Raw genomic sequence first — 27,021 nt, 5'->3', positions numbered from 1 at the left:
AAAAATCCTCCCTCCCAGACTTCGAGTCGTTCCGCGAGAGGCACAACCTACCCCGACCTGACCCCACCCTAATCCCAACCCCCAAACTCAAATCCCATTGGCTGCCTTCAGCCACTCGGCCGTAATTTACATGCGTGATTGGTAGACAGCGCACGTCACTCACTCCACAACATTCCAAACCCACGGTTAACGCAGCGCGGCTAGTCAAACGGAGACTGGGCCGGCCTCCTCGCAAACCCCATTGGCCACACGGGGATCAGAGCCGTGCCCTGATTGGCTGCGCGGGCTTCCGATCTCCCGCCTCCGCTGTGGCGCCGTGAAGTTTGGTTGTTCCGTCTCCAAGTTGATGTCAGCCCTCAAGAAGCCTTAGAAACTCCTCCCGTCACAGAATAATGAGTGGTAAGAAAACTTTTTTTTAAAGAAAATCAAGAAAAACGGGTAGAAAATAGATTAAATGGAGGGAGCTACGCGGAGTAGATGAGTACAAAGACAAACTGCACGGCTCCGGAGGAAATCGCTGAAGTGCAGCAGGTCTATGTTTCGTGAGGTCCGGTGCTTTTTTTTCCCTCTTAAGTTTTTACGCACAAGATGAAACAAGTTGCTTCTGTGTAGAAAAACTACAGCAGGAATCCGCCGATCCGGGAAGTTCGAGCTTTAATCGGCCTAAAGTGAAACCGGACTGTTTTGTTTTCCATCTGGGAGCCTGATCGGAGAAATAAGACGGTCAGTTCGCACACCGTCGGGTCTTCATGGTACTTTTCTACGGGAGAACGAAATAAACAACCAAAAAAAGTGTTTTCCGCAGAACGACACGCTGAAACACAGCCGCGCCGCCAACATCCACGTGTATTACAGGTTATTATTAAGTCATTTCGGGCGGATCGGGTCTCTTCTGCGGGACGCGCTGCTAATAAAGTCCGCGGCTACGCAGCGCCTCGCTCGCACGCAGCTCCGCGCCGCTGCGGTTGTTCGCGACGTTTGTTTCACGGTTTTGTTCTCTCTCTCTCTGTCGTTCAGATCAGGAACAGCAGCAAGACGAGATGGCTGCCTTGGTCGACAGCGGCAGCGGCTTTCTGCAGAAGAGGAGCGCGGCTTCAGGGCAGGTGAGCGGGCTGCCTTTATTTGATCTCGGTCGTGCTGTCGCTTCCCCGATGCGCTTAGGCCGTGCGAGGCGGCGGCGGCGGGTGCGGGAGGGAGAGCGGGCCGCTCGGCGTGCAAACGGGGGTTTGTTGTTGCTCTCGCTTGTGCACATGTTGTTGGGAGAGGAGGAAAAAAAATAGAGGGAGGCTGGTGGTGTTGGGTGTTCCTGTCATAGGCTCCACACTTTCAGACCGGTCCGCACAACCCACTGTGGGCTTGCCGCTGTAGGGGGAAGGGAGGAGGGGGTGGGGGGAGGGTGAGCGTGGCCGCCCTTCCAGCCGGCTAACCCCACCCATCCCGGGTGTGTGTGTGTTTCAGGACTCGCAGCAGCCGTCCCCCCTCGCACTGCTGGCGGCAACGTGCAGCCGGATGGAATCTCCTAACGAGAGTGAGCAAGCCGGCTCTGAGCAGCAGCAGCAGCAGCAGCAGCAGCAGCAGCTAGACCTGAGCCAGTCGCAGATCACCCACACGGCCAATGGCTGGCAGATCATCCCAGTCAGTGTGCCCAGCTCGGGGGCCCACAGCACCATCACTACAGTCTCCAGCCAGGGCGGGGGGCTGGGGGAGGGGGGCAAGGGCAGGCAGATGGTGTCCACCAGTGTGGCGGGCGGGCAGCAGCAGTACGTGGTGGCCTCAGCCCCCGCCCTGCAGGGCCAGCAAGTCCTGACCACCCTATCCGGTGTCATGCCCAACATCCAGTACCAGGTGATCCCCCAGTTCCAGACGGTGGACGGGCAGCAGCTGCAGTTCACCACGGCCGCCTCGCAGGTCAGTGTGCAGCAGGAGGCGCAGGCCCAGCAGTTCCAGCTGGTGTCGTCTCCGGGTGGCGGCCAGCAGCTTATTGCCACCAACCGCGGGGGTGGCGGAGGGGCAGGCGGGGGCAACCTGATCACCATGCCCAGCCTCCTCCAGCAGGCCATCCCCCTGCAGAACCTGGGCATCGCCAACAATGTGCTACAGAACCAGCAGTTCCTGGCCAACATGCCCATGCCTCTCAACGGCAACATCACTCTGCTGCCCGTCAGCAGCGGCAGCTCAGCCCAGGGGGACGGGGGCAATGCCCTCCAGCAGCAGCAGCTCCAGCAGCCGGTGTCCAGCGCGGGGGGGGTGTACTTCTCCAGCGCGGGGACGGCCGTCACCAGCAGCCAGGCGGTCAACAGCAGCTGCGCCACCAGTTTCTCTCTGGGCGGCACCACTATGACCACAGTGCAGGCGCAGCAGCGCAACGGGTACCAGAGTGCCGGGGTGCAGCTCCAGCAGAGCCAGTCAGACAACAGGGACTCGCAGCAGCAGCAGCAACAGCAGCAGCAGCAGCAGCAACAGCAACAGATCCTCATCCAGCCCCAGCAGCTCCTTCAGGGCACCCCCACCCTCCAGACCATCCACACCGGACCCGTTCCCACAGGCCAGGTGTTTGCCGCCCAGACCCTCTCCCAAGAGGGCCTCCAGAACCTGCAGATCCAGGCCCTGCCCAACACGGGCTCCATCCTCCTGCGCACGGTGGGCCCCAACGGGCAGGTGAGCTGGCAGACCCTGCAGCTGCAGAACCCAGCTGGTGCCCAGACCATCACCCTGGCGCCTGTGCAGTCACTTCCCCAGCTGACCCAAGCTCAGGGGGGCGCCGTGACTGTCAACGCCGCCCAGCTGTCTGGCCTGCAGACCATCAACCTCAATACGCTGGGCAGTGCCGGCCTACAGATGCACCAGCTCCAGGGTGTGCCGATCGCCATCGCCAACTCGGCAGGTCAGTGCCTCCCCAACCATAGTCTACCATTTCCTTCTGTGCTTCCTAGAACTGCGTGGAACAAGTATAAGTTGAGAAGAACAAAGGAAAGAAAAAGAAAAAATCGTCACATTGATATATTGTTTGCTGTTTTAATCAGTTATTCTTATCATTCCATTGATGCCTTCAGATGAAAATGTAGGCCTGCTGTTTTAAGACAGTTTTGCTTTTGATTATAACTTGAAGAACACCTGTTTGTAGGAGGTTCCCTTTTCTCTTTCCAGCTGAAATAATTGCTGACTGAGCAATACAGACAGCTGTTCAATGTTTAACTTCTGATTGCTAATACAATTCCAGGTAGGCAGCATTTAGTCTGTGAAAGCCCAGTCTCCCTAAAGCACAGAGAAGGCTGGGCTACTGTTAGGTAGTTGTAAAGTACTGATCAAGGGCTGTTGTCCTGTCCACCCACAGGAGTTGCCACCCGGTCTGCTGTCAATCATTTGTGGATCTGGATCAGGGTGTAAAGATTAGATCGGTCTTCGGACTGGCCGGGGGGGTGGTGGGGAGTTAGTATGATGGTTTGATTTGTGATGTCGCATTCCAAAAGTTGTGTAGTCTGCAGTGCTTTTCCTGTGTGGAGAAAATCCCATTTCCTGATGTGAACCTGAAAGATTAATTGTGATGCAGATAAATGGTTTCTCAACATATTCAGACAAGCTGGAGCCCACCTGTGTGTATTGCATCTTGGGACGGCATATCTTGAGTGGCATCCCATTGGCACACTGCTAATCTAACTAGAACACCAGGGGAAGCAAAAGCATTTCAAATGTATAACTTTAGAATGTATGTAAAATTGGGCTTTGGAAAGGCTAAAGACTTGAGTTCTTGCAAATCTACAGTAACTGTGTTTGAAGCCCAGGTGTACAAGTCAGACTAACGTTGTCCTGTCCTTCATGTATGGACTTCTGAATCTTTTTAGTTTATACAGATCATGGTACTTTACTGTCTGTCTAAACCCACTTCCTGGACCTTGAAGGCTGGACCCTTCATGATCTATAGTGCTCTGTTTAATCTTTTACTTCGGAAACGTAGTGATTGAGACCAATTAAATAAATAATTGAGTTTAATAGTTCTCCGCAATCGAAGTAAAAAACAAAACAAATAAACAAGTGGCCCCAAAAGGCCAGATTTTCAGCAGTAAGATCTTAAGGTTGGATAAAAACTATTTGAACTTGGCCCGAAATCTCACCGATTCAAATACGACATAACCTATTGGGGTTTGAGCTTTATATATCTTGGCTTATTCCAATTATACTAAACACCCCCCCCCCCCCCCCCCCACACACACACACACACACACACACACACACACACATTCCTGGATGTGTTATGTAAACTTGCAGATGCCACAGATGTCTGTGCTCTCCAGATGTGATGCAGATAGGAGCTGGGAGCTGACGCACATCGATATCCGCCCTGGGGGGTGTTTATTAATTGTACCTTGCACTGATGCATCTCATCCTTGGTCTTTTAAAACCACATAAGGCATAGTAGAGAGAACAGCATGCAGCCACGGGGCCTGTGACCTGGTTCTTCAGAGGGCCCAGTATGTTGTGGCAACTGTTTGTCGGCTGTAATTGTGTTCCCCTGCTGTAGTCCGTCTCGTCTGCAATTCATATCAATGAGCTCGGCCACCCAAAACGTCTGTTGATGTAAGGTGTGATTGTTCTCGGCCAACACTTCAGTGTCTCAAGGCGCCCTAAAGGATCGCCTTGTTCACGGAGGATAGTGATAGTTCGGAAAGTATTGAACTGAACTGCTTATTTTTTCTGTTGTGGCCTGTTTCAAGGTGTAACGGATTTTGTTTACTTGGTTGGATGATCAGTATTTTTTTATTTTTATTTTTTTTATTTCTCCCTCTCTTTTCAAGTACAAGTCTGGTGTCTGCGTTGATAATGCTTTTTCCCAACCCAGTTTTATTTCCCTATGCGACACCAGATCAGAGAAGGCCAGGCCTGGCTCTAAAGACCGTTTACAAGGCCACCCTTAAATCATCGACTTGTAAGGGAGTCAAGATATTTTTTCTGGCTTTATAGCAGGCGTTCCGTTGCACGGGTTGCTTTGGTTCTGGAAGACGGAAGGGTGTCCCAGATGAGCTCTGAAGGACTTTATGGGACAAGTCGTCTTCTTGCAATAGACCCACTAAAAACATTGGAATCAGATTAGGAACAACCACAAGAAACCATCTGAAAGCATGTAGCCGGGGTGCAGGGCGTGGAACTGGGGTGACCTCTCTTTGATGTGCCAGTGAATACAGTTTGCTGTTCTTTGGTCTGAAGTCCAAAGTTTCACTGCAGTGCCAGGGACTCTCGCTCAGTCTGTGTGGAGCTGAGGGGAGAAACAACCTCAAATTAAACATGGCTGTTCTCACCCAGATTAAATCCATCTGCATGAAGTATTTTCCTCACCACAGACTATTGGTTATATATGTGTGTGTGTGTGTATATATATATTGTAAAATATTAAAAGAAAAAAAGATGCTGTGTTTGCAAACTGGCAGGCGAAATCCATAAGTGCTTTAAATAACGTCTAAATGTTAAGTTTATTTTTTTAATGCTTACAATTAATACTGGGATTGTTGGCCTTTTTGGAAGTGTTTTTCAGACTCTTCTCAAAATGAAGGGGTGTAAGCATGAGCCTTTTCCGGTTTAGTGTTTAGCGTGTTGTGTACTCTTGAGTGTTCTGTGTGCCTCCGTTGTTGTGGTGCAGACAGTCATTAGTCTTGCTGACTGATTCCAGTGAAGCGCATTCCCCCAAAGAAATGCTTTTTGAGTGCTGATTGTCAGGAAGTTAACAGGGAAGGGAGGCCAATTACTACCAGTAAGGGATGAAAACTCAGCTTCTCAGAATTGTGGGTAGGGTCTAGATCCAGGGGACCATTTCCCATGCTCCTTTGCTTCCATTTCCTCTCCTTCTGATTTGAAAAACAAACTATTTTTTGTGTGTGGGTATTTTACTCTCGATCCTTGCTCAGCCATCTAAGTTTTCAACAAACGAACACGATGGGTCGAATGGCCTCCTCTCATTTGTAAACTTTCTTACGTTCTTATAAAGGCTTATTTCAAAAGACATGCAGAATCTATCTTAATATAAAGCCCCAGCTCCCTTATCTATAAACCTATGAGTAGCTCTAGCCTTTTCCTCCACACATCTGTGACGTTCTTGTCCATTACGCTGGGAATTTTAGGAACTTTTCTGAAGGTGTCCGTTTAAAAAAGAGCTGAAAAAGTGGCCACCAAGCTGTCCACTCCTTGTGGTGCAGAGTGGCCTTACTGTGCCGAGTCGTTACGCACAACTGAGCTAGCCAGGTACTGTTCAGTAAACATGTTTACGTGTTGCTCTCTCTCGTCTCTCTACCTCTGGCTATCACACAGGTTTTACAGGTTTTAAACTGCAGCAGTGAGAGAGAGAGAGAGAGTCAGTATGTGTGTGGCAGGCAGTGTTTGACAAAACAGGAGTGTAAACTGACACCGCCCATTAAGGGAAGGGCTTATCTGTAGGTTGCCTGCTTACTGAGGCGTGTGTGAGAATTTTGTGTGTGCTGTGACTTGGAGTACTATGTAGTAATGCTACACTCGCCAGGACCCCCCACCCAGCTCTAGTTGGGATCGCGTTTAGAATGCCAGGAGAGCGTGGCTGTGTGTGTCCATGATGGCAGATCGATAGACCGTATCTCGCTTTCCTGTTGCTTAACAATTCCTTGGATTCCTTCTGCCGACGTGCTCATATTCACCTCCGTTTCAGTCATGTAATGTGCACACGCTAGACTGCTAACCTTGTCCAACACCCACACATAAAGTTTATCCCACGGTCGAACTGCTGTACTAGTTGTGCTAGTCTTATTAATTATACACCCTTGTTTTTGTGTAACCTGTGATTGGAGCTAAAAAGTAGTAAGTTTCAGACACTTAAAAACAACCTGGTTTTGACATGCCGCTAGCAAAATGCTGCTGGGGGTCTTTGCTTTGAGGTGAACCAAGCAACTTTATAAATGAGAAGTTTGTGACCCATCTGTACAAACTAAAAGGTTGGCGTCTATGAGATGGGCGGTTTATCCCACAGTCGGACTGCTGTGTTTGTCCTGGGCACTCTGGTAGTTATTGTTGTCGTCATTTTCCTGTTATTTAATTCATCGTTTATCACCTCCCCTGTGGTGTTGTTGCTGCTGTGTTGCGAGGCATGGTGCTTTCTGCAGGCGGAGAGCATTTCCACCACTACCTCGCTGTGCCTGTAATAAAAAAGAATAGAAAAAAAAAAAATCTATATTGAATTAAACAATGTGTCTGGGAAAATTGAATCATGGGAAACGTGACAATGGGAGGCTGATGTGGCTAAAAAAAGTTGCTCCCGCATCTGCACCACACACATACACACACACACACACACAATTCTCCTGCTATGATAACTATCTGATACGTGCCACTTGGCTTTGTAACTGGTTTTGACGAGATGCAGACACCTGAGCGATAAACTCGGATGAACCCGAAAACATCTGCCCTCCCAGGTTTACTCAACGAGCAGGAAGCCTCTTGCTCCTGGTAAAACGCTGCCTCCATGCCGTGTCAGCGAGGCAGAGCACTGAGATTGGGTAGATCACATGGTAGGTAGAGAAAGTAAACACACACATTCTGAACCATTCTTCCACAATGTGTTCATCTAAATGTGCGACTTTAGCTTCAGAGGCTTGCTCTGCCTTGATAGTCCACCATAATTATACAGCACTTTAGGGAAAACCACTTTACATATTTATTTATTATTGTTTTGAGGATCATGTTTTATTATGATAAGTAAAGAGTAGGAAAATTTAAACTGAGAGATTCTAATTTTAATCGGTGATGTTTTGATTGTTTTGTCGATCTGGGGAAGTTCAGTGTTCTAATCTAGATAAATTGGTGTTTTCTCTTGAAACTGTGCCGGACCGCTTCAGCCCTGGAAGCCCCGCCCTGTTGTAGAACGTTAACCAGCCTTTATCTCCTGGTACACACGGAGGCGTGACCTTTGACCGTGTTTTAATTGGACTCATCCGCACAGGCGTGATCTCATGACGGGCGTGTGGAGAGCAGGTCATCTGCGTTCAGTCTGCTTTTACCTCTTCCCTGCATAAATAGGCTCCAGTTCCCACTCACAACATGTTCATTTCCAAAGCAGTTATATGGATGCATAGATTCACGTTGACATTTACAAATGTGCAGAGAGACTGTACAGAGGATGCTGTGCGTGGGTGTGCTGGCGTATTGTTGACGGCGGTGTCCATCGAGGCCTCGGTCCCCTCTGGCAGGTGTCGGGCGGTAACGCTGACAACACGAAACACTGGCTCTGGAGTAGAACACCCGATGGAAACTCAGGGTCTGTAGGGAAATGTCAAGTGGTGGGATTTCAAATGTATAGCATCCTGCATCCCTAGGAATAGGCTGGTTCGTTTATTTATGTCTATGAATACATACATGTTTTGCACATACGTTTTCATTCATCCTAGTGTGTAAGTTTCCTGGATCGGCAGTAAACTGGTTGAAAGCAGAAGAATGCTGTTGGCAAAAACATTCCGGGACCTTCTTAGAAATATGAGAGAGATTAACCTGACTCCTGGGAATACAATTTGGCTGAAGTCATTGGTTCTAGTACTTTCCTCCCTCAACTTAAAACATTCATTTTTTCTTTCATTTAAGATGGTTCTGCTAAAGATGTCTGATGCTACAATTGTCAGAGTTCTGAGATGTTGATTGAGTAACTGGGGATTTGTTTCTGTATCGGTTTGACTAAATAGATTTTTGGTGGCGTTTTCCAGGTGATCAGGGGTCTTCGCTGGGGGTCCAGGGCGGCGTAGTCGGGGACGGCCTGGATGACAGCACGGCCATGGACGAGGGTGGGGACACTAGCCCTGGACAGCAGCCGCCAAGCCGGAGGACGAGGAGAGAGGCCTGCACCTGTCCCTACTGCAAGGATGGGGAGGGAAGGTGGGGTAACAAGTAAACTAGAACTATCTAGAATTTATGTGATCTAGATTATTTTATTAATAATAATAATAATATTATAGAATTCATAGTGGTTACTAACACCAGGTAAAATGGTGCTTGATGGGATTTAGTGCAGCCATACCCAGAGGGCGATCTGTCAGGGCTTGCAGTGACATTTAATTTTCATTCCAGTTGGAGCTCTCGGTTACCTCATGAATCTCCATATTTTATGGATTAGACCTATTTAGTTGTGTTGACGTGTGTGTCCTCCTTCCTTCCCCCGTGCAGGAGCAGTGACCCCGGTAAGAAGAAGCAGCACATCTGCCATATCCCAGGCTGCGGCAAGGTGTACGGCAAGACCTCTCATCTGCGCGCCCACCTGCGCTGGCACACGGGCGAGCGGCCCTTCGTCTGCTCCTGGTCCTTTTGCGGGAAGCGCTTCACCCGCTCCGACGAGCTGCAGAGACACAAGAGGACACACACAGGTCAGTGAAAGAGAGTGAGAGATGGAGAGACAGAGATGGACTGACAGACTGAAGCACACCATCTGACAAAAGTTTAATGGGCACTAAATGGACTGTGTGGTTATGACCCTACCTTGACCCCTGACCTGCCTTGTCCTTCCAGGTGAGAAGAAATTCTCCTGCCCAGAGTGTCCCAAGCGCTTCATGCGGAGTGACCACCTCTCCAAGCACATCAAGACCCACCAGAACAAGAAGGGAAACGGCAGCGCCGGCGCCGGCGGCAACACCGTTCCCATCACCGTGGAGACCGCCTCCGCCTCCGAGGGTGGGATGGTGGCCACGGACCAGCACGCCCTCATCACCATGGAGACGCTGTCGCCGGAGGGCATTGCTCGGCTGGCCAGCAGCGGCATCAACGTCATGCAAGTGGCCGACCTGCACTCCATCAACATCAACAGCAACGGGTACTGAGGCCCCTGGGAGCCGGAGGGGGTAGGTGGGAAGGGGTACACTAGACAATGGGGTGGGGTTTATTTTGGGGGCGGGGGGCTTGGGGGAACTAGGATGCCGTGAGATCGGTTGATCAGAAGCCAGAAACAACAGTTTCCAGCCCCCCACCCTCAACACACTCTATTCCTATCCCCCTCCTGTCTGTGTGTGGGACTCAGGCTGCTGCTACTGCAACACACTACACTTTGTAAACTGCTGCCTGTCTCCCAGCGCCCCACCCCGGCTCCCTCCCACGTCCCACTTCCTGCAGGGGCATGGCCGACCAGCCCGGGTTTGCCATCGCTGGTTACTATGGGACCCCTTTCAGAGAGGAGGCTGCGAGGGTCGTAGGGGAACGAGCGGGTTTCAGTGGGAACCCCCCAACACCCTTGTCTCCTCTTCCTCGTTTTCCTCCGCCAGCCTTCCACAAACACTAGTGCGCTTCCCCAGCCCTCCCCGACAGCTGAACTGACTGCGTCGAGTCGAGTGGGGGGGGTGGTTAGCATGGGGCCGGCGAGGCGTCCTCAGAGCATTTTATTTGGTGTTGAGATGAATTTGTATTTTCAAATTTATTACTTTTTTTTTTTTTATATATATATAGGTACACTCAAAGCCATCATGCCTTGATAAACTGTATTATCATTTATCATTGCAAAAGAACTATTTTTCTCTTATTTCATGTTTTTTTTCTTACTGTTTTTTTGTATTTTATTTGTATAATATAGAAACAAATCTTAACATAGGAGGGATCAATGTGTTTGATCGCCATAGATTGCCTTACTCTGTGTATGGGTGTATATATACATATGTCGTACACAAACACTTTTTTCATGTTATTTTATTTTTTATATATATATAAATATATATATATATAAATATATTTTGTGCAACCAAGTTTAGGGAACTGGACTCTGGAAAAGGTTTAGCCAGCATGCTGCCGGTCTCCAGTCCGGTCCATCTGTAGGGGGGTCTAGGGGGCCTACGGTCTTTCACTGAGCTTGGTTAGGGATGTTGTCTATCTGGAGAAGGGAGTAGCTGTAGGGAATTGTAATCCTGGGACAGAGTGGAGACAGCACATGGTGTCTGGGCTTTCTGAGGAACAAACTTTTTATTATGAAAGAAGATGTAACTTTTTTTATATACTGCACTGTTCTTTTATCCAAACAGAATGGGGTGAAATGTGGCTGGGGGGGTCATTCAGAAATTGCAGGGAAACCAATGAGATCAAGTTGTGTGATCAGCGCCAGAGGATGGGTGTCACATGTCTGCAGCCTTGCCATGCAAAGGTACACAGGCTGACAGTTTATACCTGGAAAATCATTGCATCGTCAGGGCGTAGTACAACATTAAAGTGATGATTTTCTGTGATCTGGGAGTCTTGTGTGGTCCCCAGATTTTCTCCTCCTGGCCAGATGATAGTATGCGTGTTTTATTTTTTTTTGTGTGTGTTTATACACCCAGGATGCTGCAGACATTGACTTTGCTTGCTCCCTGCAAGGTTGCCCCTCCTGTGGTGCTAGCACAAGAAATCCCCAGTTCAGTTCTGTAAAGATAAGGATCTTGTACACAATTATATTAAATATACACCCTCTTAAAAAAATCAAAAATAATGATAAAAACCTCTACAAAACGCACCTCAAATTTTGTTATTGATCATTCAGAGACTGAGGTGTTGATCAGAGACCTCAACGCCTGGTTCTTGGGAGTGATCTCGTAGTGCGTGCAGGTTGGTACATGTTCGCAAACTGTGCTACACGTTTGACGCACAGTACAGGGAAGAGGAAGGTATGACTGGCACCTTGCATCATTGACTGGGCCTTTGAGGTTTTTGTTTTTTCTTCGATGTATGATCACAGTGCTGGGTCCTGTGTTTATTACAAAACCACTGGATCCAGGTCCGTGGTGTACATTAGCGTGTTTTTTTTTTCCCAGAGACAAGCCAGGGGACACACAGTGTCTTGGGGGTGGAGGTTACAGGCCGGGTTTGTATCTGCACTGGAGGTCCCATCACTGGTGCGCAGTGTTCATTTTTAATCCACAGACCCAACAATCTGTATTGTGGGCATAAAGACCTCCTTACAAGGTTTGACCTGGGTCTTCAAATTCTATATATAAATATATTTTTATTATTATTTTCTTTTAAAAGGCGGGGGGTCAAAATAGTATAGAGTTTATGGGTGATTTTGGTGCTGCAAGGTGTTCAAAGTACCATCTGGTTTGAATTCAGTCTCAATTGCCCAGGTGGGAAAGGTGGAGCTTAACCACATAAACAGACACTACAACTGGTGGTGGGTAGGGGGGTGGGGGGTGGGGGGTCCTCAAGTTTCCAGTCCAAATACAGTAACATCTGAGCCACTGATTCGATGAAGCTATCAAGAATAGGAAGGCTGTGAAGGGCTCTCCTGGACAGGGCACTGTGGCGACCTCAACCCCTCTGATGGGGGCAGTCTGGGCTGTAGACTTGGCTCTTCCTCAGGGCAGCTCCCATTCCAGTCGGGATTCTTTCCTGGTGGGATGGGTTTTCCCTCTGTCACTCTTGCTGCCCATTGGGTCAGTAGGCCCCTCCATCGTCCTGTAAATCTTCAGGCTCCTTTCGATCGGCCGGAGATATCCTTAACAGCGGCTGGGCGGTGGCTCTCTGGGATCCTGGTGGGGTCCTTGCTGTAGTGGTGCATCTGCGGGCTGCCCTGGGCGCTCAGAACCTTTGCGTAAGGCGGGGGATGGGGGAGCGGTGGTGGCTAGCCAAATTTAAGCGTGGCTTCAGGGCAGGGAGGCCGGCGAACGGTGTGAAGAAACCTACAGAGCCTGCAGGACTGACTGTTGCTCTCCAGGAGCAGGGCCCACCCCCCTGGCAGCTGGCTTTCCGGGGAGGAGGGTCACCACCTTTAGTGATCATTTGAAATCCTCAAATCCAAAGTCTTTCCTCTAGCTAAATATGGAAGGAGAGGACAGAGGAGGACCAAGGGAATGGTTTTGAGAAAACCCAACCCCCACCACCCCCTTCAATAGATAGATATATGTAATAAATACAATAATCTGTCCAGCACCCTCCGTTCTCTAGCTGCCCCCGCTGTTCTCTCCTGCTCAGACCACCGGACTTGCCTTGGGATAAGCACTTAAAGCGCAAAGGGCTGACTTTTAAACCACGGCTGGAAAGGCAGTCTGAGCAGTCAATGCAGAAAACCAAAGCATCGCAGTGGAAATCCCTCCGTGTATAATCTGACTAATTTGCCCCCCCCAGCTCCACGTTTTTCACCATGGTGCCAACGGATGCTTGTTTTTATTTTCATTTTTTTTTTTTTTTTTTATATAAAAGTTATTCCACTGCTCATACACAGCATATTTATTCTCCACTTTGTTTATCTCGGACAGCTGTGGTGCTCTCACTTTGTCAAATTCTGGTTTATACGTGCATATACCGTAGCAGAGTTTTTGATATGTAATCATTTAGCAGAAAAGAAATTACTATTTTTGGACGAGTTTTTTTTTTTTTTTTTTTTTTTGTATGTATGTATTGGAGAATTATTAAATTGTAATGCCCTCAGTACACGTGACTGAAAATTCTTCTGTCTTAATTTATTTAAAGGTTATTATGGGAGGGGGTAGGGATACTGTTCAGGGATCTATTGCAAAACAGTAAGTCCCAATGGGTAAGGTGTGGATTTTGAAATGGGGCATGTTTTAGTTTACTGGCCCTATTGCCGTCTGTTTCAGGGCAGTTCGAAGTTCAAGTTGGGAAAGGGTGTTTTCTGGTTTTACAACTCATTCTTTACTGCTTCCACTGAAAATAGATGAATTTAAATATTTTACTGTATGTGTATATATAGCTTCCACTACTGTCCTTCTCCTGGTGCACTATGGGAGCTGTACTGTGCCCCATCTCACACTAGGACGCTCCTAAGTGTTAAAACCCTGCCACCCAATTCTGAAAGCAATGAGGTATTTTAATGGAATCTATCGATTAAATCAACGGGGGAAATTAAGGACATTAAGTGGGTATTAAAAATTAATTTTAAGGTTTGTCTTTTAGAAAAGACTCATCATAACTGAAGTCTAGCATCCACAAAGCCCAAGCTGGTACAACCGCAACCTCCCCACTGGGCTTTTCTCTGTTAGGGTGCCACCTCGTGGTCAAAGATGGTTTTGGCTCATAGAATACGGTTTTATTGGGATAAGTATTTTACATTTCATTAGATAAAAACATTCAAAATTTGAATACTTATGATTAAAAAAAAATTAAATCAATTCTTAAAATCAATTAAAAAATGTAAAATCTAACGGTGATAAACAAAATACATGAACTCAATGTGCAATAAATCAAATAAACTTGTGATTAGGGCAATACTGCCAAATAAATCCATTAAACAAATAAACAATATGGTCAAATACTTTGAAATTAACTGAAAATGCACCGGACAAAGCAAAAAACAAATAAAACGATAATGATTTTATCGTTTTGGCCCACAGAAGTGAAAAAATATTTCTCAAAGCACAGAATGCATGCAGGTCACTTGGTTGAAGTGATTGGTTTCACTTTGTGCCAGCACCTCATCAGCTGGGAGAGGAAGGGAAAAAAGTAAATATGATCTGTGGACCCTGGGAATAATATACGTTTTAGTGATTAGATTCATTCACACACACACACAGAGCAAAACAAGACAGGATAAATACAAACTGACGATTAGAGGCCAGACTATCCAATTTAGAAAATGAGGGACAAAGGCCGTGGGATGAATGGGGTAGCCCTAGTTAAACAGCTGCTTGATTAGTTACCATATAGACAGTCGATCAAAGGGTCACTTAATTAACTGTCCTGGGAGATGATCAGGGTCTAAATCTAATTAAACCCCGATGGCAACTTTAAACCCACAAAACTCACATCCACCACTAAGGGAGTCTCTCATAATAGACCTCTCTAAAGCCCACCAGAGTGTGAATGGTCCTTCCACCTCCGTCGACAGAGGAGGGTCAGAATCTTTTTTTTCCAGGGACGATGGTGCCGTGATTTTTACTGTTGTACATTTTTGCTCCAATCAAAGGTGGGGGGGATCCTTGGAAAACCACTTTGCTCAACCTCTTTGTCCAGCATGAGCTGAGACTCTAGCACTGGGCCTGGACTTCGCACTGCAGTTGCCTTGCCATTCCCTCCCGTCTCTATAATCTACAGCAGGGGCAAAGGGCGGACCACTGCTCTCCTCCAATACGGCAGGCAGGTAAAAGGTTTCATTAAATAGATATGCGTTTCACACAGTGGTACAGCCGAGGGCATATGCATGTAGTGTGAAGAGAACTTTACATATGCCCATGTAGCTTTGCATATACCCCCAAAGATTATGTATACCCTGCTATACTACCTATATCTAATGATGTTTGTCAGTCACTCCCTGGTCAACAAACTGCCACCCCCCAATTAGAGTATAACCCACTACAGCACTGATTTCAGTGTATTTTAAAAATATATAAATTTATTTGAAGATAAATAAACGAGGAAATACATCACAGAAATACATTCAACAATCCAAGATCACCCATCACACTTTCCAGGAGCAAGGCAGCAAAACAGAGGAAGGAGTTTAAAAGGTCAACAGTGACACCCTCAGGCTACAGTGGGGATGTGGAATTAAAACTGAAAGACTGCACATCACAGGGCCAACAGCAACAGTCCCCTCAGACATCCTCCTGGTCTTCTGCTTTGAGCTTGTTACGAAGACTTGATGTATGTAAAAAAAGACCAGAAATGAACATTATGTTAGCAGAGATCTGGCAATCCTGACCAATGGAAGTGAAGGATCAGTGGAGAATGTTCGCTTTCTTTTATCACTGGTTCTAAAGTTGACAAACTCAAAGTTTAATTTTATTCATTTATATATTTATTTCTACCTAAACATCAGTGGTTTAGGTGCAGTTAACTAAATTACCCAGAAGTCAGTCATCCTCCCCCAATCCCCACACCCCTTTCCACAGTGCCCCCTGACCTGCTGAGGTAGGAGTGCACATCCTTGAAGCCGTGGTACTGCGCGAGGGGGAAGAGGATGCCGGTGGGGCAGCGGCCGTCGCGCTGGCGGCAGAAGCTACAGTTGCAGATCCCCCGGCACGGTGGGCATGTCCACTCCTGCGGGCAAGAGCACGAACGGTCATTGGGGGCACAGGGGTCTTCAAGCCCCGATGAAAAGATTATTAGTGGTGGTGCTAGAATTTAAGAGCCAACGGCATTCAATTACTAAATCCCAGATTGGAATCTCTTATCTACAATCCAATCAGTGAAGCTCATTCATAAACTAAATCCTCCAAAATATATTGATTGGAGAGAGCTGGAAGACTCTAGGAGAGATGTGTGAACTCACAGGGTTCAGCAGGGCATCCCGGACCTCTTCTCCATAGCGGTTGCGCAGACACGGCCCACAGAACTGGCCCTGCACCCCACGGCACTCGAGACTCCTGCAACAGGTCTTGGTGTCGATTGTCTTCTGCCGGCACTGGTGACAGGTAGAGCCCTGCAGAGAGATAGAGAGAGATTGACCATTTCCGACACAGACTTATCTTCAGCAGGAGGAAGTAGGAAACCACGGCCCGTTGGAACTCACAGAGGCGCTGCTGTAGGTTTTCTGGGTGCTGTTCTCAGCCACCAGCTCCAGCTCTTCCCGGGTGATCTCCTCCACAGGCCGGATGGTGTGGGGCTGGACCATGCTGGGACGGGGTGGGGGGCGCCGCTGCCGGGGGGGGCCTCTCACCTGCCAGGGAGACGCACATTCACAGAGCGGTCCATTCACATGCCCTGCTTTAGCTATGCAGTACATTCTTAAGCTTTCCGTGTCGATGGTATACCAGAGGGAACAAAGAACAATCCATTGCAATTTATTACACCCCTGCCTCACCTCCATCAGCTCATCCTCAAGACTCTGCTGCAGCTGCTGGTCATCCCCGGGGGAGGGCGAGCGGGAAACCACCCCCATGGAGCGAGTCTGTCTGCGGGATGCTCTCTCCGGGTTCCGCCTCACAGCCCCCTCCCCGACCATCGCGGAGCGAGGGGCACGTTTTGGCTTCTAGAAAGGGAGACGGAGACACCATGGTGTAAAACAACCCCCACCCTGCCAAGTTCTCAGGCATTAAATTGTGGTGTGGACCTTTTGAGTGAAACCGATGGACCCCACCAACCCACACCCCCATTAACGCAGACTCACAGTGCCAGATCCTCTCTCTATTGGCTTCTGTGGCTTCAGGTAGGATCCCGGCATCTTGGTCAGGTCAGCCATCAGCTGGGCAAGCTTTTAGAGACAAAAACGCATTAACAGACAGGAAATCCATGACTCTAGTCAAGTGTTTTTTCAACAGCAGATACCCCCGTTGTTGAACTCTTTCAGGCCTGAAAGTCGGGCTGTGGAGCAGCAGCACCCCCTTGTGGCACAGTCTGTAAAAAACACTCCCACTTCACCAGGGAGGGATGTTCAGACTCCCCAGTTGCATAGCAGCTCAAGGCCATTCTGGATTTAGAATAACACCAAAATGAACACGACTTCGAAGTCGTGGGGAAAACATACTACCCATAATTCACAACTTTGGGCAAATTATTGACGCTCTCTCAAAATTGGGGAGGACGCATCCCACACCCTGCCCCCGTCCCCGTCACCTATGGAGCTGGCCATCCATCATTGGAGTCCTCCCCTAAATCTATGCACCAACCCCATGCACACCATGGCTTTGTTGGCCTTGACGTTCAGGGCTCTCTTCTCCATGAAGTTGCGACGGGACTCTTCCTCGGAGTCCGAGCTGGACTTGGGGGCAGCGAGGATGGAAGGCCCAGACTCTCCCCGTTTCTGCTCTTCTTCCTCCTCCTCCTCACTTTGGTGTGGAGCTCTTGGCCGCAGCACCACTTTGAGGGTGAAGCACTGGTGGGTGAACTGGTCTGGACGGGAGCCTGGAGAGCTCTCCACAACACTGTCAGAGCACTGAGAGAGAGAGAGAGAGAGAGAGAGAGAGAGAGAGAGAGAGACTGCACTGAGTGGAAAATCCAAAATGGAGCGATTAGAAAAAGGAAGCATCCAGCGTGTTGCGGCAAAGATTAACAACTTAGAAAGGCTGTGGTCCAGTATTGTAATACTGGTGCTATATGGGTTCAGGCAAGTGTGACCTATCAACCATGAATATTAAGATGTTGATTGCCTACTATTGTATTGGAGCGGAGACCTTACCTCATTGTCCAGGTCGCTGTCGGCGAAACCATAGAAGGTTTTATCGTTGTCATTGCCGGAGTCGTCCGAGAAAAGGTCAGCGAGCTCCATGGAGAGAGAAGCAATGCCGAGTCGAGCCTGCTGATCGGGAGAAGAGATTTATTGCGAGAACAAGCACATGCTTTGTGGCTAGAAGCAACGCACTCACTGAACTGCCGACCCAGACTCTCATACAAAAGTGCATCAGCCTCATCTTTACTATAAGGGAAACGTTTAACACGAGTCTAGTGCTGAAACAGCGTTAAAACAACTGCACCTGAGACTGCATGCTTGAAAGCTGTCCAAACCCTTCTGATTACCCGGGCTCCTCCCTGCGGCTGTCTTTGCGCACCTGCCCTGATGGACCCTTATAGCAATGGCAGTGCCACAGGCCAATTGCATTTCAACTTTAGTGTTAATAGTATCTCGGCATGTGCAATCAATGCAGATATATTTTAATCCGTTAGTCTGAAAGAGGTATGAGCCGAGGCAAAGAGTGCGACAGTAAAAGCTATTTTTAGGGAACGCTTTCTAAGTAAACCTATGTAAAATCCTTATTGTGCGCCTTTTGAAATACATACTAGTAGCTTTCTGTGTTGCTTCCGTGCGTATAGTATGCTGCCACCTATAAATAGATGCACGAAGTTTTTTTTTTCTTTTTCTCATGAGTTAATAATAATAATAATAATAATAATAATAATAATAATAATAATAATAATAAGATTGGTTACACAGTCAGTCAGTCTTGCTTTGAGCTGGAAGCTGGAATTCCCCGCTCTGTGGGAGTGAATCTCAGACTCTGCTGTGGTGTCAACATCCCCACTCCAGCTTTACTAAAGGTAAAGTTTACAATAGTAAAGTAAAGTTTACTAAAGTTTACAATGGACTAGGTCCGGCTTGTGAAAGTGAATAATAATAATAATAATAATAATAATAATAATAATAATCATAATAATAATAATAATCATAGTCATAGTCATAGTCATAATAACAACAGTTAAATCTACAAAATCAACTAGAACAAATAAATCATCGTATTCTTTGGTTTCTTTTCTTTTATTTTCTGTGCTCACTGTTTGTGTTCTGCCCGTTAAAAAAGAAAGACAATAAAAACAAAGACTGGTACGTGAAAGGGGGCATTAGGATGGAGGGTGTGGAGATAGTAGTGGAATATCTTTTGACTTAAAATCCTTTGAAGTAGGTGTGTGTGTGTGTGTGTGTGTGTCTGTCTGTATGCATATGTGTGTGTGTGTGTGTGTATCTGTCTGTCTGTATATGTGTGTGTGTCTGTCTGTATGCATATGTGTGTCTGTGTGTTGTTTGTGAGAGTCTGTGTCTATGTTGTCTGTATGTGTGTGAGTCTGTGCGTGTGAGAGAGTATGTGTTGTCTGTGTGTGTGTCTGTGTGTGTGTGTGTGTTGTTTGTGAGTCTGTGTCTATGTTGTCTGTATGTCTGTGAGTCTGTGCATGTGAGAGAGTATGTGTTGTCTGTGTGTGTGTCTGTGTGTGTGTGTGTGTGAGAGAGAGGGGGGGTATGTGTGTTGTCTGTCTGTGTTTGTGTGTGTGTGAGTCTGTCTGAGTTGTCTGTATGTGTGTGTTGTCTGTGTGTGTGTGTGTGTGAGAGAGAGAGAGAGAGAGAGAGAGAGAGGGAGTATGTGTGTTGTCTGTCTGTGTTTGTGTGTGTGTGAGAGAGAGTGTATGCAGTGCTGGTCCTTATCGGAGCCAGCGCAGGTGCCCGGGCTGTGGGAGGGAACTGTGGGAATTGCGGCTTCCCCCCAGTTTGTCGGACTCAGTTGGAGCACAAGACAGACTGTCCTGCAATGTCGGCGCTCTGGTGGGCACCCATCCTAACTCTGTTCGGTGAGTTGTCACTGGTTTCATTTGACTTGAGTATAAAAAAATAATTGACACTCTTTTATTTATGCAGGTATGCTTTTGTTGTGTTTTTCTAATAGCAAGATAGCAAATATGAATGGTTAAAAGCAAAACCAACAACTTCAGAGAAGAGTTTAAAACGAAGGTTAACTGATTCCAAGCATAGTGATTGTTTCGTTGTTTTGGCCAGAGCTTTTATGCATTTATGTATGTATGTATGTATGATTGAATGTAAGTATGTATGTATTTGAAGTGACATAACTGTGCTCTAGTTTATATATTAATTATCTTCAAAGTAAGTTAATATTTAGGGTACAATGTTGCCTCTGCTCATTGCAGATGTTTCGCTGGGGAGGAGATGCACTTATTACAAAGGCCCCTACACCTCCATTGAGAAGATAGGGCAGGGCAACATCAGTGGCAATGCCCAGTCCTGCACACACAGCAGCTGCTGCACGGGCATCTTCCGGCTGGTCAACGGGCAGCCCATACCTGACTGGCAAGGTAGAGCTGGGGAAGATGGGAGGGTCAGAAATGACTCCAGTACCACTGTGCGTACTGTAGACCAGCGGTTTCACTATGTCATCTGGTCTGGTTTCCATTCAGACTTAAACCCTGCTAGATTGCTTCATGAATCTCATTCTTGTGTCAGTTCTTGACACTTTTGTCAGTGTCTTGATTATCTGAAAATAAGTGTTTTATACCACTAGCGCCTGATCATTAATTTTGAAATTTGCAGTCATTTACATTGTATTTAGGGCCATTGAAGTGTGATTTATATTAGTATTAGTGATTTTTATTTTCCTTTAAGGAGAAGAATATCTAGTGTCCCCGTCCAAGGCTTTGTCTAGGTTGGTTGCCAGCTAAACCATGTGTGAATATTGCATGTGTGTGTGTGTTTGTTCTGTAAGGTTGCAGCAAGACAGATGATCAATGCAGTGACATATGCACCTCCACCCAGCTGATCGACCAAAATTACACCACCTGTGTTTGCAACTCAGATTTCTGCAATGCCAAGCTGATCTGGGTCCCAGCAGACAGGGGTACTCATGGCTCTGGTATGTCACCTTTAAATGATAGCCACTCAGTGTTTTGATCTTATTATTTGGTCCAAACAAAATCAAAGGTTTACACTAAAGAATATATATATATATATATATATATATATATATATATATATATATATATATATATATATATATATATATATATATATATTTCTTTAATCTTTTATTAAAAAAAATATTATTTTGAGTTTGCAGACTCGCCCCAAGGGAAACAATTATAACTTACAGGCATCCAAAGTAATCATAATAAAATATTCAATAGAGAAATTGGCTTCAGGAAAAAAATCTGCTGCTGTTTCTTTCTGAATGTTATAAAACCTTCTACTGTTCGGAGTGTAAAACTTGTCTTTTGTTTGTACCTGTCAGGTGGTTTGGGTTGATGCATCAGAGTAACTGTTTTTTTCTTTGATTTTGAAAAGAACATTTCAGTAGAATGGTTTGCTCCACAATAATGGGTCAAATCTTCACAAGCACACACACACACACACACACACACACACACACACACACACAATAAGAAAATATAGGATCTCCTCATGCCTACATGCATTTGTCTTCCCATCATGCAGTTCCAGGACACCATCATAGGAGATATCTACATTAATTGTGCTATTTGGAGATAAATAAATACAAATTCCCTAACAGAATTAAAACGTTGCTCCAGATGTCTTTAATTCATTAAGCCAGCACTGCATGTGTGTGTGTCTGTGTGTGTGGGGGGGCAGGAGATCCTAATTACTCTAGATCCCAATCAGGATGGTTAAGGCACAAGCAGAAATCTGCAGGTGTCCGGCGGCTCACTTTCTTCCTGGCTTTACAGTGTTTTTTTGCTGTGCGTTATCTGGCTGTCCACCTACACACCTCGCCTCCCTTTCAAAATCAGCCTGGGAACAGAGTCCATGGCATTTTTTTCTCCCTCTCCTAAAGAAAAGTAAATGGTCTGAATTTTCTGTTGTGTACAACTTTGTGTGAATGTATCTGGGTCGTTAGTATAAAATAATAAGTTATGTTTCTTCTTAAGCCTCCCCTTCAGATGGTATTTCTGACCTTATCAATATAATATTGAATACAGTATTCCTTGAATTATTGTGAATATTTAAGGGGAAAAGTATTGTATTTAATACTTGTTATTTAATCCTTAAGATGTATTTATTTATTTTCATTCTGAATGCAACTGATCACTGATTTGTGAATCTGGTTGATCTGTTTGTGTTCCAGATATGATACCGCTGGCTCTGTCTCTTGGGGGGTTTCTGTTGATCATGGTGTTTGGCTTTCTGGTACTGAAAAGGAAATGGAGACAAATCTTCCAAGGCTATGGTAGGCCGCTTTAAAAGAAAACTCTTCTTGGGTCTCTGCATGAGTTGTGCACGCAAAATAAAATCATAATAAATATATTTATATATATCATCATCAGCCTATATCAATCCACTGCTGGATAAAGGCCTCCCAAAGATGTTTCCACTTACTTCAATCTAAATGTAATATGTATATAATTCACTGTTTACTAACATAACTTATAGTTTTCTTTGTATCAGTTACAACTATTGGTATTGGGGGGGGAAAAACACCAATAGATTGTCCTTAATTTTGTTGCACTACAGTACAGTGAAATATATTTTTGAAAGGGAACTGTGGCAGTGAGGGATTTATTTTCCTTGCGAGAAGGGGGGTCTAACAGTGAAGGTCCAGATGTGAAGTCGGTAGCGAGGGTGGGGGCAGTGTTCCAGCACACAGTGTCCCACGTCCCCCCCCAAACACTGCATCCTCACTGTGGAGGAGACACAGAATAAACTCTCAACCTGTTAAAGGAAAAGGAGAGAGAGAGAAAGAAAATATCTGGCACTTGTTACACGTCTGAACATCAAGGTCAGGAGATTTGGAGTATGATGGGGTTTGCTGTGTAACACAGATGTATAAAAAGATGAATATTGGTGTTTTCATTCATTCCACATCCTCCCCGTGGCACGTGATGGGCGACCATAACTGTGGCGATAAACATCTGTTTGTCTGGGCTGTTCCCGCCTCCTTTGCCCACGGCGCCGAACAGTGAGCGCTCACAGCCTTTTCCTGAGCTGTGCACTGACCTTGGCATCTCCCAACAAAAAACAAAAGAGAAAATAAATTAAAACACTTTCACTCCTCCTTCCTGCCTCCCTCGTTCTCTGCTCTCTCCTTGACTCTTCCAGCCAGGGCAGCTGAGATTGCGTACTGCAGGACCTGTATGTGTGCAGTTTTTTTATTTTTTATTGTGGGGGTTATATCAATCGTTACTTTGCCCTTTCTGAGTCCTACAAAATAGGAATTAAATGATTCTGGTAAAGTGAATCAGGCTTTTTCATTTATTGTTTCCTGTATTGTGTGAAAATCTAGAACAAACACATTAATGTCAATGTCTGCTTTGTATTCTCCCGTCCCTGAGAGTCCCTGTGGTGTGCAAAGGTGATGCAGGGTGGGACTGTGACATCACTGTGCTTGTGCGAGAGATCGGAGAGACCTGCCCTGGACTTTAGCAATATAGAGCTGCAGCAGGTAGGTCCCCTCTCTCCCTTCTACTACCGAGGCGACAGTCAAATCAGATTTTTAATGGTGAGGCTGCTGGAGGAGACGTGATCTGCTTTTTATGCCTCCTCTGATGGGTGGGACTTGTGGCTTTGGCCTGGCAGGTGCTGGGCAAGGGGAGCAATGCCAAGGTATGGCAAGGGACTCTGCAGGGGACCAGTGTGGTGTTCAAGGTGTACCCCCCGACCTGCCACCGCCTCTACAGCACAGAGAGGGAAGTGTACGAACTGCCCCTGATGGAGCACAGCTCCATCATTAGGTTCCTGGGAGCGGGGACGTCGCCAGAGACCAGGGACTGCATGCTGGTCTTGGAACTGGCACCGCATGTGAGTAACTGAGCAGATATATCCAGCTAATGGGTTGTAAAGACGGGTTGCTGTCTGGAACAGGGATACCGTCTTTGGAACAAGGAAGGAAAACCCATCCATAGAGTGAATTAAATTACGTCATTGTTGTTTTGTTTTCTTGGTGCAGCACTGAAATAAGCACTTGTATTACCTGCAATAAAACACCATGCACAGAACAAAGCATACACTAACATCACACTCAAGGCTGAAATTGAAATGCTGTAGGTCTTGAAAGCACTGCAGAGCTGACCTAACAGGGTTCAGAGCATCCACAACAGAAATAAATAGAAAAGCTAAGTCTGTACATGAGATACCAGCTGACCCTTTGTTTAATGCTGTTCTCTTCCCAGGGCTCCCTGCACTCCTATCTCTCCCAGAACATCACCGACTGGCCAGCCACTGTGAAACTAGGCCTCTCCCTGGCTGAAGGCCTGGCCTTTCTGCACGCTGTTGTCAGCAGGAACGGTGAGACACCATCTTTAAAAGGTTCCCATCCCTACAGCTGTGTCAGGCCCCCCGTCACCCATTCCCCTGCCGTGTCTCGTCCTTCTCACCAGATTTACACAAGCCGGCCGTTGCCCACCGAGACCTCAGCAGCAGCAATATCCTGGTGAAGGCCGACGGCACCTGTGCCTTGTGTGACTTCGGCTTCTCCACTATCCTGTGCTCCAGCCCCAGGCACCAGGGATACCAGCTCAATTCCGACAATCGTCAGGTGGGGTCTTTGGGTGGTGTCCTCTTCTTCCCAGGGTACAGTGCATCTACCAGACAGCACTGCAGGATGTCTCTCTGCTGGGGTTTTTTGGGGGGTGACGGCTTGTCTCCTGTCTGTCTAGGGAGGCAGTGTGGAGTAGTGGTTAGGGCTCTGGACTTCTGAGTGGAGGGGCGTGGGTTCAGTCTCAGGTGGGGGATTCCAGGTGCTGTACCCTTGAGCAAGGTACTTTAACTAGATTGCTTATTCAGTCACCCTGAATAATAATAATTGATAATAATAATGATCTGTTGGCACCCCCAGGTTTGTGCTCGTTTGGGCACTCTGCGCTACCTGCCCCCCGAGATCCTGGATGGAAACCTGAATTTCTGCAACACTTCCTCCTTAAAGCAGGCCGACGTTTATGCACTGGGGCTCCTGCTGTGGGAGATCAGCATGAGGTGCCGCGACCTCTCTTCAGGTGGGATGGCCGGCTAATACAGCACAGTGCTGCTGGTACCAGATGGTAAACTAGAAGGCAAAAAGAGTGCTAGGATGTAAAAGGTGAATAAGTTGGTGATTTGGGATGGAGTAGTTTTGCCTTCTACCACTGAGGGGGACCAGGGAAGAGTGAGAGGGGTTCTAGATCCATTCAGTGGAAGTCAGTGGAAGATGAGTGGAGCAGGGGGTGGAGGGGATTTGCTGCAGTAGATGAAACACATGGGTGGTACAGTCGGCCTCAGCACTCTGGAACTCTAAATAACCCGCTCTCCGTCCCTCACAGGCGCTGTGGTGCCCGAGCACCGCCTGCCCTACGAGGCAGAGCTGAGCGCCAGCCCCAGCCTGGAAGAGCTGCTCATGCTGGTGTCCAAGAGGGGAGCACGCCCCCAGGTGCCTGCGCGGTGGAGACGCACCATTCAGGTAGGGCCTCTGGAGCTGGAGGTGTCCCAGAGTCCCTGCTTTTTCCAGTGCTGCACGGACACCTTAAACTCCAATCAATCAATCAATCAATGTCCTCCTGAACTCACTGGTCTGAACCGTCTCATGTGTTTTCCAGGGCCGTACCAGCCTGAGCGAGATTCTCGAGAACTGCTGGGACCACGACCCTGAAGCCAGGCTGACGGCCCAGTGTGCTGCAGACAGATTGGCCGCCCTCCTACCTCCCTGACCGGCCCTGGACGCAGCTGTTTCCACATGGTCCCCCAGTGCTTGCTGCCACGCTCTTCGTTCAGCTGGTCCTGATGTGTGACCAGGGCCTAATCTGTGAATCAAATGGGGGGCAGCGCTCAGTAGGAAAGGGAGCGCTAGTGTGACGATATGCTCTTTTTTAGGCTGATACCTGGGTACACAGTTCAGGGACTGTTTTGTTTCCTGTACACACCTCACCACAACCTTTTCTAGTATCTCCTTTTACAATACTTTCACCAACATAGGCAATGCATGTTTGATATTCATTATTTTGTTGTTGTTTTTTTAAATAAAACTACATTTAAAAAAAGTAACAAGATGTACTTTCTTAATGACTTGGGGAAATGGTACCAGGGTTAAGAGCTTTTCATATTTTTAATTAGACTGAAGGAAGGATGATTTCTGCTCAAGATTAATGTGTTGCTGCCACCTTTGATAGTGCAGGGAGGTTTAGGAAGAGGGATTCATGGATAGTCGATTAGACATCAAGGAGTCACCTTTTTTCATGTCTTAAAGAGCCACGATTAAAATACACCACCACCCCTGTCCCTGCCTATACAAACTAATCTCAATGTGGGATCCACAATTAACAAGCTAAAGGGGGGATTCTATAATAAATAAAATGATACATTCTATAAGCAAATGTATACACACCATACATATACAAATATCAATAAACCCCTACATGGTGAAGTATGTGAGGAAGCCCTATAAACCTGCTATGGAAAATTCCAATGAAACAATGAGTGAAGGCAGTTAATTGTGTGCTGGCTGCTTTAAATCTGTAATTTAACCATGGATTTGCAGAATTATTCCAGTTTTCATTTTGCCAAGATCATTTTGCACCTAGGCTGTGTGAAATCCTAGCATTATAGGTTACATCTACATCCCAAGGTCTTGAAACAGGTTCGTTTGTCCTCAGTAATTGCTTTCCCTGCTGTCTACACACAGCACATTGGGGTCAAGGGTCCATATTTTCCGGGATGGGAAAAAACAACTAAAGCACCGGATTAATCTGTGCTTACACTGCCCAAAACTCCTCAACCAGTGGCCTTTGGTGTATTAACAGTCTGTTCCCTTTTTCTAATAATTTCCTTTGCAAAGAACAAAACTAGTACCAAACAAATCCCATATTACTAACTCATACATAAGATGAATGTAACACGTATGCTTGCAGCTACCATGTTGAATAATGCCCAGGGAAGTGTTTATAATGTCTTGATTTTGTTTTGATTTTGGATGTGACAGTTGATCT

At 46.8% G+C, this 27,021-nt stretch overlaps 3 protein-coding genes across 4 annotated transcripts; 2 read left to right on the top strand and 1 right to left on the bottom strand.

Annotated features, from left to right (window-relative positions):
- Window positions 1–218: 218 nt before the first annotated feature.
- On the top strand, window positions 219–12,131 carry sp1 (sp1 transcription factor). Of its 2 annotated transcripts, none has more exons than XM_066708380.1 (6): window positions 219–399; window positions 1,018–1,103; window positions 1,459–2,884; window positions 8,709–8,877; window positions 9,166–9,362; window positions 9,505–12,131. In XM_066708380.1, the coding sequence occupies exons 1-6, from the start codon at window positions 393–395 to the stop codon at window positions 9,810–9,812; spliced, it is 2,193 nt and encodes a 730-aa protein (XP_066564477.1). In that variant the 5' UTR covers window positions 219–392; the 3' UTR covers window positions 9,813–12,131. The 2 variants fall into 2 exon arrangements, with proteins under 2 accessions (XP_066564477.1, XP_066564478.1); XM_066708381.1 differs by having other exon boundaries at window positions 219–855.
- Window positions 12,132–15,273: 3,142 nt separating this feature from the next.
- Window positions 15,274–18,408, bottom strand: LOC136754040 (cell division cycle-associated protein 7). The gene is made up of 9 exons (XM_066710391.1): window positions 18,315–18,408; window positions 18,020–18,136; window positions 17,522–17,776; window positions 17,012–17,095; window positions 16,706–16,873; window positions 16,415–16,561; window positions 16,175–16,324; window positions 15,806–15,942; window positions 15,274–15,540 (listed from the first exon to the last, which is right to left on the bottom strand). Exons 1-9 carry the CDS (start codon window positions 18,324–18,326, stop codon window positions 15,498–15,500), a joined length of 1,113 nt encoding a protein of 370 aa, XP_066566488.1. The 5' UTR covers window positions 18,327–18,408; the 3' UTR covers window positions 15,274–15,497.
- An 800-nt stretch (window positions 18,409–19,208) lies between these two features.
- Window positions 19,209–26,059, top strand: LOC136754039 (anti-Muellerian hormone type-2 receptor). The gene is made up of 11 exons (XM_066710390.1): window positions 19,209–19,896; window positions 20,251–20,415; window positions 20,823–20,969; window positions 22,197–22,298; window positions 23,401–23,510; window positions 23,645–23,866; window positions 24,238–24,352; window positions 24,445–24,602; window positions 24,903–25,059; window positions 25,363–25,499; window positions 25,636–26,059. Exons 1-11 carry the CDS (start codon window positions 19,857–19,859, stop codon window positions 25,744–25,746), a joined length of 1,464 nt encoding a protein of 487 aa, XP_066566487.1. The 5' UTR covers window positions 19,209–19,856; the 3' UTR covers window positions 25,747–26,059.
- Window positions 26,060–27,021: the final 962 nt, after the last annotated feature.

Source organism: Amia ocellicauda, chromosome 7 (genome assembly GCF_036373705.1).
Source record: "Amia ocellicauda isolate fAmiCal2 chromosome 7, fAmiCal2.hap1, whole genome shotgun sequence".
NCBI lineage: Eukaryota > Metazoa > Chordata > Actinopteri > Amiiformes > Amiidae > Amia > Amia ocellicauda.
Note: the sequence above shows the minus strand (reverse complement) of the source record. Positions and strands in the feature narration are given on the sequence as shown.